This window comes from Bos javanicus, chromosome 16 (assembly GCF_032452875.1).
Source record: "Bos javanicus breed banteng chromosome 16, ARS-OSU_banteng_1.0, whole genome shotgun sequence".
NCBI lineage: Eukaryota > Metazoa > Chordata > Mammalia > Artiodactyla > Bovidae > Bos > Bos javanicus.
This window is the reverse complement of record NC_083883.1, coordinates 28,113,888-28,126,321: the sequence shown is the minus strand read 5'-3', so window position 1 is coordinate 28,126,321 and position 12,434 is coordinate 28,113,888. Positions and strand designations below refer to the sequence as shown.

Below are 12,434 nucleotides of genomic sequence, written 5' to 3'. Positions count from 1 at the left end.
AACAGACTGGTTCAGAATTGGAAAAGGAGTACGACAAGGCTATATATTGTCACCTGGCTTATTTAACTTATATGCAGAATGCGAAATGCTGGACTGGATGAAGCATAAGCTGGAATCAAGATTACCAGATGAAATATCAGCAACCTTAGAAATGAAGATGATATCACTAATGGCAGAAAATGAAGAGGAACTAAAGAGTTTCTTGATGAAGGTAAAAGCAGAGAGTAAAAAAGCTGACTTGAAACTCAACATTCAAAAAACTAAGATCATGGCTTCTGGTCCCATTACTTCATGGCAAATAGAAGGGGAAGAAGTAGAACCTGTGACAGATTTCATTTTCTTGAGCTCTAAAATCACTGCAGATGGTGGCTGCAGCTATGAAATTAAAAGACACTTGCTCCTTGGAAGAAAAGCTATGACCAACCTAGACAGCATATTAAAAAGCAGAGACCTCACTTTGCTGACAAAGGTCTGTGTAGTCAAAGCTATGATTTTCCAGGAATCATGTATGATGTGAGAGTTTGACCACAAAGAAGACTGAGCACCGAAGAGTTGATGCTTTTGAACTGTGGTGCTGAAGAAGACTCTTGAGAGTCCCTTGGACTCCAAAGAGATAAAACTAGTCAATCCTAAAAGAAATCAACCCTGAATATTCATTGGAAGGACTGATGCTGAATCTGAAGCTCCAGTACTTTGGCCACTTGATACAGAGAACTGACTCACTAGAATAGACCATGATGCTGGGAAAGATTGAAGGCAAAAGGAAAAGATGGAAGCAGAGGATGAGATGGTTGGATAGTATCACTAGACTCAGTGGACGTGAATGAGCAAACTCCAGGGGATAGTGAAAGACAAGAGAGCCTGCTGTGCTGTAGTCCATGGGGTCGCGAAGAGTTGGACGTGACTTAGTGACTGAACAGCACCACAGTGAGGCCCCAGAAAGCTCCCTCCCTGCTTTCATCGTTTGATATTATAGCAAAAAGAAAGTCTGTGAACCAGAAAGTGGCCTTCACCAGACACCGAACCTACTGGCATGGCTTAGAGTTGGACAAAGAGTTGGACATGACTTAGTGACTGAAAAACAACAGACGTGATTATCCAGGAATCTTGTTTTTCTGTCGATCCATCCTGGTCAGGAATGGGCTTGTTTGATGTTGATGTTCTATAAAAAAAAAAGTGTTTATGTTCAACAGAAGAGCACCACTGCCTAGCTGTGACCCCAGTCAACTCATAGCAATGCCATGGGCCACTTGCTGGATGTCAGGGCCTGCTTTTCTCTGTCTTGGTGGCTTTATATTTCCAGATTTTTCTATCATGAACATGTAGCTGTATATTAGGGGGAGGGGTATGGACAATTTTTTCCCAAACAAAAACATAAATGTTGAGGTTAAAAGGGAAGGGCCTAGAATTAGCTAGAAAGGCTTTTTGGGCAGCTTCCCTGCACAAAGTTGTGACTGTTGAAAGAAAAGAAAAAGCAAAAGACTGATAAAAATCTGTACAGCTTCGAAAGGAACTTTTGTGGGCTTGTGGTTTAGACCGTTAAATTGTCAGTTCTCAACATCTGTCTATGCTAAAGGCTAAGGAGGGCTCTGGGCCACTTTTTCTTCGACTTTGTTTTTGTAGCAGTTTCAAGTGTGTCGTGTTCTCAGACCCATTCCACAGGAAGGGACCCGCTCGGGCCTGGGCAGCCAGGCACATTTTGTTGCCCTCTGAGGAGAGCTCCTTGCACTGCATTTCACATCCTTACCTCACTTTTCCCCTCCAGAGGCCTGAAATGTTTAAACATCTTTGTCGATGGCTAAAGCTGAAGCAGGGTAGAGGGAGGGGAAGCAGAATCTCTAACTTCAGGGCAGAGTCCACAAGGCAGACCTCCTGCCCACAGGTTGTCTTTATAAAGACTCAGCCAAAAGTGAGGAAAATTGGCAGTTTTAATGTTCAGTAAGCCATTGTATTTCAAAGTTTGCTAGCTTTTTACTTAATGTCCCCAGATGGTTTTTATACTCTTTCCTCTTTTTCCAATTAATACTTGGAATATTATGGGGAGATTAGAATAAAATTCTTTAGTCTTGGTCTGAAAAGTGTAGGTCAGAGCAACTTTTCAGTATCTCTCGGAGCCTAAGTTTCTTAAGAGAACAGTGAGCAATGACATACTGTTTCTTTATACTTTGTATTTGGTGATTCTGGTAATCATGTGATAATGAGAGGCTTATCACTAAAAACCCCCTTGGACAAGTGGAATTTTTTTCTTTCGTAATTTCCATTTCTTTCCTATAAGTGTTATTAAAACTTACCCTCTTCTCAGAAAGCCAGAAAGGTTATTTGATGTCTGCCAATGCTTTGAGATAATAATATGCAAACTTTAAAATGGTGATAAAAATCCTACTGAAAGACCCAAGATTCTCAGTGTTTATAAAATGTGCTCCAGAAGACTAAAACGTATAAAACATCTCACCTAGAAGTGTAACTGTTAAGTTTTCATGAGCTAAGATAAAAATATCTGATAGAATGATAAGTGATATTTATTAAACACTCTGTTCTAGGTACTTTGCATATATGAATATGCTTAATCCTTGCAACTGCTTTTTGAACTCTAATATTTAAATATTCACATGAATATTATTTCCATTTTACTGATGAACCAACTCTCTCTCAACAAGATACAGAGATGTGTGTTTCTTTTTATTTTTTATTTTATTGAAGCATAGTTGAAGAGTCCATCTCCAAAACTCTTCATTTTGCAGCCTAAAAATCTATCCCCATTAAACTCCCCATTCCACCCTCCTCCCACCCCTTGGCAACCACCTACTTTCTGTCTCTATGAATTTGAATACTCTTTCAGCTTCTCTGGTGGCTCAGGTCACCTGCAATGCAGGAGACCAAAGTTCATTCCCTGGGTTGGGAAGATCCCCTGGAGAAGGAGATGGCAACCCACTCCAGTGTGCTTGGAGAACCCCATGGACAGAGGAGCCTAGGGGTACAGTCCATGGGGTCGCAAAAGTCAGATTCTTAAGAGACTATTTTTCTCTAACAGTTCCTTTGACTCAGCTTTCTCTAGTCATGAAATTATTGAGACTTCCATTAGAGTTTTATTAAGAGGGGCTTCCCTGGTAGCTCAGATGGTAAAGGAATTTGCCTGCAATGCAAGAGACCTGGATTTGACCCTTGGGTTGGGAGGAGAAGGGAATGGCAACCCACTCAAGAGTACTTGGGAAATCCCATGGACAGAGGAGCCTGGTAGACTTTAGAGTCCATGAGGTTGCAGAGTCGGACACTACTGAGCATCTAGCACTTTGGCACTTTCAAGAGGTGATAAATCAGTAGTGAAGAAGACCAGTATAAAAAGTTCTAAATATTTTCATACACATGTAAGTATCATTTTAATAAATGAGTCTCTATAGTATTTACATATTTGGTTTTATAAGCTTACTAATATTCCACTTAAACTTGTTCTAATTGCTCCCACTTGACAGTAAATAGAATTGACCTTTCATTTTACTTCTTACTGAAGGTCAGAAACATTTCCACATTTCAGTTAGGAATAATTAGATTTTAATGATCCCAAGATTCCTTAGCCCACATTTCTACACATTGGAAAGTAATGTTGTTATTGAAACTTTTCTAAGTATCTTATGTTGACCACACCACTGCTGCTACTGCTGCTAAGTCGCTTCAGTCGTGTCTGACTCTGTGCAACCCCATAGACGGCAGCCCACCATGCTCCCCCGTCCCTGGGATTCTCCAGGCAAGAACACTGAAGTGGGTTGCCATTTCCTTCTCCAGTGCATGAAAGTGAAAAGTCAAAGTGAAGTCGCTCAGTCGTGTCCGACTCTTAGCGACCCCATGGACTGCAGCCTACCGGGCTCCTCCATCCATGGGATTTTTCCAGTGCCTTCTCCATGACCACACCACACACACCCCCAAAAAAGGACAATTTGTTATTTTTTTCCAATTGATAATATATTGGGAGTTAATTTTTCTAAAATATTGCTCTTAGATAAGCATTTGTTTATTGTGTTCCTTTATATATTGAGCTTTCTCAAAATATTTAAAAGAGTGCCCTGAATATAGGAAGTTGGCGATTGCTCCCAGTATGTAGTTGTGAGAAAAGTTTCTCCTCTAGGGTGTCATAAAGAAAGCACTCAGATGTGATAGATGTTTTTGATAATATCCCTGTCAAATAATAGCACAATAATAACACAATAAACACAATATAAGCTTTTCAGTACTGAAGCTGGTGGTTGTCCTGGTGTAAGCTGAGGACATAACTAAAAACCGGCTCATTAAAAACAACTTGATGAAAGGTCAAAGACATGCATTCGGAGATGTGTGGGCCTCTGTGAAAGTCCAGCTTGACCCAAGAATAGAAGTTAGATATTGAGAAATATAAAAGAAGTATCCTCAGGTATTCCTCCATGAATTGATTTCTTATGATTATGAGTTTTTGATCAAAACAGACAATAGATAGTTTGAAGTAAAATTCTCTAGCAGCGCAGGGAACGTCCATATACTGGGTGACAGTCAGGGTAAGGTTGATAGTTTCTCAGGAACATTAAAGAGACTCATAAGGGCTCAGGCCTAATGAGGAAGCCTCTCGTCCCACCCCGTGCCTCCTCCTACAGTGGACTGGGACTCAACAAGGCAGTATTCTCAGGCTTTCCCACTGCAGACGTAGCTTGGAAAGTCCAAACATTTTTCTCCATCATAATAAATCCTTATTACATGTTCATCATCACTATTTAAACAAGACTTCCCCTCCCTCTCTCAAATATAGCACCAAATTATCTCTATTTATCTGGTAATAAGATCTTGGGTTTTTGGGGGGGATTCCCTGGTGACCCAGTGGTAAGAACTTGGTGCTACCATGGACTTGGGGCCAGTCCCTCATCTGGGAACCTAGATCCTGCCTCCTTGAATCCCTGCCCACCTCTGCCCCCTGACAAAATTGAAAACATTGATATTAAAAGGAACCATAGGGGTCACTTAGTCTGTCTAGTTTTATATACAACCGGAGAGAGAAAGGAAAAAAGCACCAAAATTGTCTGCTGAGGTCGCCCAGAGAGTTTACTTTCCCATGTTTATTTCACAGGTCAGAGTGGATTGAATGGGAAACATAACTTCCTTGAATCTGTGATGGATGAACATTTGCATTTTATCGTATAATAGCAGCTAGCATATGTACAGTTTGTGAAATTCTTAAACATGCCCAGCTGCAGGGACACCTGCTGAGCATGTGCTAGAGGAAGGTGATGGCTCAAGTGCCGGGTCGTCTGACCCTCTGCTGAGAGCACCTGCTGAGCTAATATTTACACTTGAGGCTTAATGACATATGTTTATTTGCTGTTTTCCTATATATATTTCTTCTTAAACTGTGTCCATGTAATATCTGCTACAAAGGAAAGACAGTATGCAGTGTAGATATAAGTTATGAATCAGAATAATAAAGCACATATAAGCCTACCATCTAACATCGTAAACTTTGTCACTAAAATCTGTTTTATTTGCCTCTGCAGTGTAAGTCACTAAAAATGTTATTAAATATGTACTGTATGCATGCAAAGTACCATGTTAAGTGTTGTTGAAATTTTGAGACTGTTCTGATACTTGTCCTTTCTAGCATCTCTTGGTATGAGCTGGAGGGGAGTTGGCATCAGAGTGAGGGTTAAGTTTTAGATAAAGGGTTGGAAAAGAAGACATTGAGCACAGAGGGCTTTAGGCTTTTGTTGTAGAGCCGTTTGCTGATTGTTCTTTCCTGGCCACGGTCAGTGTTATTTCTCCCTTCCGAGCCAACCTCACACTAAAACTAAGCTGACATATACACATCAAAACTAATTTCTGCTTGTGTATTTGCCATATTGAATCAGGCAAAGGAAATGTGAGTCTTCACCTTGGAAAGATTGAGGGTGTGGGTTTCGTTCTCGGTGTTTTGTTTTTTGGCTGTGGTGCTTGCACGTTTGTCATACTTCACCAGCATGAACTGTTTGCCTTTGGCTTTCCCAGGTTTGGGATCTGCTTCTTAACCTTGTTTCTCAAAACTGAAATTTGTAAAAATCTGTAACACTAGTCTGGGAGTCAGTTACATTCATTCAGTCAAGCAGCCGTTACTGTCTGTTTAGAACCTATTATGTGGGGAAATACTGGTTTTTAAAGTCTCGACTAAAGTGGATGTTTCTCTCTCACTTAGAATGGTACAAAACCCCCACTGGACGCAGATGTAAACTTGGAAGCAATTGCTGGTGACCTTCGCTGTGATTGTTACACGTAAGTATGTCGGTCTCAGATCACTTAACTCTCTGAGGTCCCATTTCCTCATCTGTAAAATGAAGGAGAGTGATAGCAAAAGGATTAAGTTAGGAGTCCTATAAAGCACCAGGGTCTGGCTCTTCCTCCTTCTTAGAGACAGGACCACCCATTTTGAGGCCCTGAGGAGTTCTCAGGAATAGGCGAGTCCTCTCGTGTGTCAGCTGCTGGTGTTCAGCCATCCTGACCACCATCACTGCCCTTCACAGCTTGTCTCTCTGTCCTTCCAGAATATTGCAGGAGACATCTCATTACCAGCTGCCAAATTATCTAGGTGCTTCAGCATTTAAAAGAAAATAATCTACAAGCTTTTCAAGCCTCAGAATGCATTTTTCATAGCACACCTATTAATATCCACACAATCTATGAAAACAGGAGGTCAGATATTTCTACTTTCATAGTTTATGGTTGTTACGAGTTTTTGTTGTTTTCTTCATTATCATAAAACTTCATTATAGTAACTTTCCCAATTTTGGGTCACAGGGAAGAAAATGAAATTCACATTTAACAGGGCACATCTCTCCCTCCGTTTGGGGGTTTGTTTTTTTTTTAATGAGGTGGTGAACCTCAAAGCATGTGGGATCTTACTTCCCCAAGCAGGGATTGAACCCATGCTCCCTGCCATCGAAACATGGCGTTTTAACCACTAGACCACCAGGGAGTTCTCCTCTGGCTTATCCCTGTTGATTGTCCACAATATACTTGGTGTTCATGATATTCCTATAGCTGAAAGCCAAATAAATGTGTTTTCTGAAGCTAAGTCAGTCAAGGAAGGTAATGTTTTAATCTTCGAGGTCTTCTAGAGTCTGTTGTTCACAGTGTAAATTTATATCTGAAGAACATAACTACCGGTACTGATACAGGCACCCAGTTCTTTCCAGTTCTGGTTGAAGATTTTCACAAAACTGTCTCATGAGATGATTACACTTGAAACCATGCTACTCACTTTTAGGGAGTGTGGCCAGGATCCAAGGTCTAATTTCCAGTTTTTTCATACATAAACATCTTAGGGATCTGAGTCTTGATCTTTGTTCTGCTACCGCTCCCCTAGTGCTCCTGAGAGATTTGCTGCACTCCAGTTGGGACTCTTGTCTCACTTAAAAAAGCGGTGACTGTCTCAGTGGAGGGGAAATGGTCAGTCCCAGGCCATGGTGTTGAAGGGCCTGTGTAAAAGCCCTGCATTACCTTTAAGGAGAATGTACCTTTTTCCCTCGTTGGGAATCAAATGCGTGCCAGTCTGTAGTTAACGAACTTACTGCTAAAGAAAATAGGACTTAAGTGAGTAGTTTATGTATTTGAATGCTAAAATCTGAAAAGATTTTCAGTTGATAATAGAGGCAGTTTTGATGCAGAACTGACCCTGGGCCAATCTTTTGGATTATACCACATAGGAGGTCATTTATTAAATGGGTCAGGGTTAAACTTTTGAATGGTATATGTTTTGGGTTTTAATACCACTGTCATCACAGGGACTGTATAAGACTGCAGCCTTTAGCTACTTGTTACATTAGTTAATGGTGTCTCTGCACCTGTGTTGATTTAACATATGGGGTTTCCCCCATGTCTCAGACAGTAAAGAATCTCTGTGAATGCAAGAGACCTGGGTTCGAGCCCTGGATCGGAAAGATGCCCTGGAGAAGGGAATGGCAACCCACTCTGGTATTCTTGTCTGAAGAATTTTATGGACAGAGGAGCCTGGTGGGCTACAATCCATGGTGTCACATAGAGTTGGACATGACTGAGTGACTAACACTTTCACGCTTTTCACAAAGAAATGAATACCCTGGCATGTATGTACCCACTCCAGTGTTCTTGCCTGGAGGATCCCAGGGACGGGGGAGCCTGGTGGGCTGCCGTCTATGGGGTCGCACAGAGTCAGACACGACTGAAGCGGCTTAGCAGCAGCAGCAGCAACAGCATGTGTATGATTGTTAAATAATATTACAAACCTAACACCTAACCAGCAGAAACATTGAGTTCAGTTAATAATTTAAACTAAATTTAATAATCTTAGGTATGTGGATTATCAGCATTATATATTAAATTAGTTTGTCTAGAGATGAGGATTTTAATTTTAAAGATGAAGTTTTTATCTCCCAGTTGAAACTCTTTCTCAAAGAATCTCTAAGAATCCTGTTAAAGATGTAATGTATTGAAACACCAGTCAACCCCAACATCTTTCATTGAACGCAAGAACCATGCTGATTCAGCATGTTATTACACAGACCAATTAAATGAAGGCTTGTTAGTTCTTGTCATATTTTAAGTAATTTATGATGTGTCAATTCAGCTTGAGCTTGAATCAAATGCATCAAACTCTTTAGCCTTTGTATTTTCCTTTTATGAACTAGGGTCATAAATGACTTTTTATATAAGCTTAGTTTAGACTTTAGGTAATATATTAATGGTATATACTTGTAATGGGCCAGTTTGTACTTCAGCATGAGCCTTGTGAATAAAATTTTACAGTAAATAATGTGTAGGTTGCTTTCTTCTGACTGTTTGAGACTTTTTATATTAACATTACTATCTATAGTGATTAGCGTGAGAATATTTGACTCACTGCATGTTTCCTTCATAATTTCCTTTCTTCTAAAACTTAGAAGTATTTTGAGTAAAAACTAAAAGCTCTTTCCTAGTGACCATGATTGGTTTATCCCACCTTTATTGGTCAGTTTCTTTCCTAAACGTTTAATATGTGACTTAAAAGAAAATTACAGAACTTCCCTGGTGATCCAGTCCAGACTTTGCCTTCCAATGCAGGGCACACAGATTCGATCCCTGATCGAGCAGCCAAGATCCCACATGCTTCTTGGCCAAAAAACCAAAACATAAAACAAGCAATATTATCACAAATTCACTGCTTTCAAAAAATACATTTAAAGAAAAATGGAAATTGCTTTCAGACTTTTTTCTGGGCTTTTGCACAGTGTCTAAGAATAAATGAGTTAAGAGCTCTTCTTTTATTTCAGGGGTGCAGATCTCTCTGCTTTGGTACGGGAGGCTTCTATCTGTGCCTTGAAGCAGGAAATGGCAAGACAGAAGAGTGGAAGTGAAAAAGGTACAGTTCTTGCCAAAATCTCTCAGTCCTAGTTAATTATCACTCTGGGTACCTAATGCCACTGTTAACCTGGAAAATGACCATTTCCTAGCGTTTATCATCTGTGATATTAAAACTGACATTTTTCTGATGAGACCTTTAGCAGCTGTTCTGGAATATTATATAACCTCTGTAGCTGACAACTATAATAATAGCAGTTACTTGGTGCCTTATACAATGTATTCTGTCTTTGCTTATCATCATACATATACTGTTTGCATCATGAGTTTGGTCTGTTTATCAGTCCTGGAAAACCTCCTCATTCTTTTTGTTAGGGCAGTGCTGCTGCTGCTAAGTCACTTCAGTCGTGTCCGACTCTGTGTGACCCCAAAGACGGCAGCCCACCAGGCTCCCCCGTCCCTGGGATTCTCCAGGCAAGAACACTGGAGTGGGTTGCCATTTCCTCCTCCAATGCATGAAAGTGAAAAGTGAAAGTGAAGTCGCTCAGTCGTGTCTGACTCTCAGCGACCCCATGGACTGCAGCCTACCAGGCTCCTCCGTCCATGGGATTTTCCAGGCAAGAGTACTGGAGTGGGTGGCCATTGCCTTCTCCGTGTTAGGGCAATACCTATGGTTAAAATGTAACCTAACCTGAAGAACTTAGAAAACACATAAGAAATGAAAATTGAAATGACTTTCCATATACCTACACTTTCTTTTGGGACATCTCAACAGCTTTACACTGTTCTTCATATTTGACAGTGTGTTTGAGAATACCATTTGGATGTGTAGTACTCTTGCCTGGAAAATCCCATGGACGGAGGAGCCTGGTGGGCTGCAGTCTATGGGGTCGCAAAGAGTCAGACACTACTGAAGTGACCTAGCAGCAACGTGTAGATGAAAATGCTTTATTTGTGATCTGCAGTCTGACTGTCAAGTAGAGAAATAGCCTCTGCTGTGCTTGGTTTCTGGGAGGATTGTTTGATCGGTTGCAGTGTGTGGCCGTCTTTGAACGTATACATTTAGTACTGTCGAATACTTTCTTCAGAAAGACCTACCTTTCCCTCAAAACCTGTACTTTGATCTCAAGTTCAAACCTGTATTGATCTCCTTTTATTCATTAGATTTCCCAGAAGATGTTTCTTTATTTGTGTTTATTTCATTTATTCTTTTCCCTTTTTTCTTTGGCTACCAGGAATCTTGGAGCTAACTTTTGTTTACAGTTACAGCAGCATATGCTTAGCTTAGATTTATCAACACACATATCTCCTTTTTTTTTTTTAATTATTTAGGCTTTACTTTTTAAAAATTGATTTATTTTATTTATTTTTTTTAAATTTTATTTTATTTTTAAACTTTACAATATTGTATTAGTTTTGCCAAATATTGAAATGAATCCGCCACAGGTATACCCACGTTCCCCATTGTGAACCCTCCTCCCACCTCCCTCCCCTATCCTCCCTCTGGGTTGTCCCAGTGCACCAGCCCCAAGCATCCAGTACCGTGCATCAAACCTGGACTGGCGACTCGTTTCATACATGATATTGTACATGTTTCAATGCTATTCTCCCAAATATCCCCACCCTCTCCCTCTCCCACAGAGTCCATAAGACTGATCTATACATCAGTGTCTCTTTTGCTGTCTTGTACACAGGGTTATTGTTACCATCTTTCTAAATTCCATATATATGCGTTAGTATACTGTATTGGTGTTTTTCTTTCTGGCTTACTTCACTCTGTATAATAGGCTCCAGTTTCATCCACCTCATTGCTTTATAATATTGTGTTGATTTCTAGCATACATCATTATGAATCAGCCATCAGTATACATATATCCCTTCTCTCTTGAACCTTCTTCCTACCTCCTAACTCATCCCACCCCTCCATGTTGTCCCAGAGCCTTGGTTTGAGTTCCCTCAGTCATACAGCAAATTCCCACTGGCTACCTATTTTACATATGGTAGTATATATATTTCTATGTTACTCTTTCCATTTGTCCCGTCCTCTCCTTCCCCCACCCGCTTTTTTTATGTTTAACAAACATTTATAAGGGGGGAAAATGCTCCAGACTAAGAAGTGAACCACTGTTATGTATACAAACATTTATTAAGGCAAAATGTACCCTATAGGACCAGGAAAATCTAACCTGCCATAGAAATCAGACAGATGAAATACAGTATAATAGAAACAAAGATGTTCTCTTTTCTATAAAACCAAGCTGAGGGATGCTGCTGCTGCTGCTGCTAAGTCGCTTCAGTCGTGTACGACTCTGCGCGACCCCATAGACAGCAGCCCACCAGGCTCCACCGTCCTTGGGATTCTCCAGGCAAGAACACTGGAGTGGGTTGCCATTTCCTTCTCCAATGCATGAAAGTGAAAAGTGAAAGTGAAGTCTCTCAGTCATGTCTGACTCTTCGTGACCCCATGGACTGCAGCCTACCAGGCTCCTCTGTCCATGGGATTTTCCAGGCAAAGAGTACTGGAGTGGGTTGCCAGTAAACTTATATGCATATATAGAGGCTCCCAAACCAATCTGCTGTCTAAATGCCTTCCAAACTACCATTTCAGAGACAAGAAGGAGGGATTTAGAGGGGACAGTCTTTGAATCACCATTTTGCCTTCAATTCTTTGCTCCACTGACATCTGAGAGTTTGGCATTTTGGGGGTCTTCAAATTTAAAAGAAATGCCAAAGCTTGACTAATGCAATCTAAGAAAAATGGTATAAACTCCAAATGCCTGTGCAGTTTTCTATAATTTCCAGCATTATGCCTTGAAAATTTATCAGATTTAAAACTTAAGCCACTTCCCGTAGATGGTATAATTTTAGGAAAAAGCATTATCCAAAAATTAAGGTAACACTAAAATTGTATACCCCAAATTCAAGTCTAATGCCATTTTGTTGTTCTGGGTTACTTAGTGTGTAGGAGGATGTATGCAGATATTAACTTTGTTTTTGAAAAAACTTGAAAATTTTGCAGTGATTCTGTCTTACAGTTTCCTCAGTATATGTTCAGGAATCTCCCTCTTTGAGGTTGAATTCTACTGACCACCAACATGGTCCTCTTAAAAATAGGTCTCTGTCCATCATCCCCCTCC

General features: G+C 40.4%; 1 protein-coding gene across 10 annotated transcripts in view; it reads left to right on the top strand.

Moving 5' to 3' along the window:
- Nucleotides 1-12,434, top strand: part of NVL (nuclear VCP like) — a 179,798-nt gene that overhangs the window by 62,579 nt on the left and 104,785 nt on the right. For all 10 annotated transcript variants that reach the window (XR_009729892.1, XM_061382314.1, XM_061382312.1 and 7 more), the window contains 2 exons: nt 6,182-6,258; nt 9,270-9,358. Coding sequence is in view for 9 of the 10 variants with exons in the window: in XM_061382314.1 (XP_061238298.1) it covers nt 6,182-6,258; nt 9,270-9,358 (166 nt within the window). In the remaining variant the exon portion in view is untranslated. The remainder of the gene's footprint in view (nt 1-6,181; nt 6,259-9,269; nt 9,359-12,434) is intronic.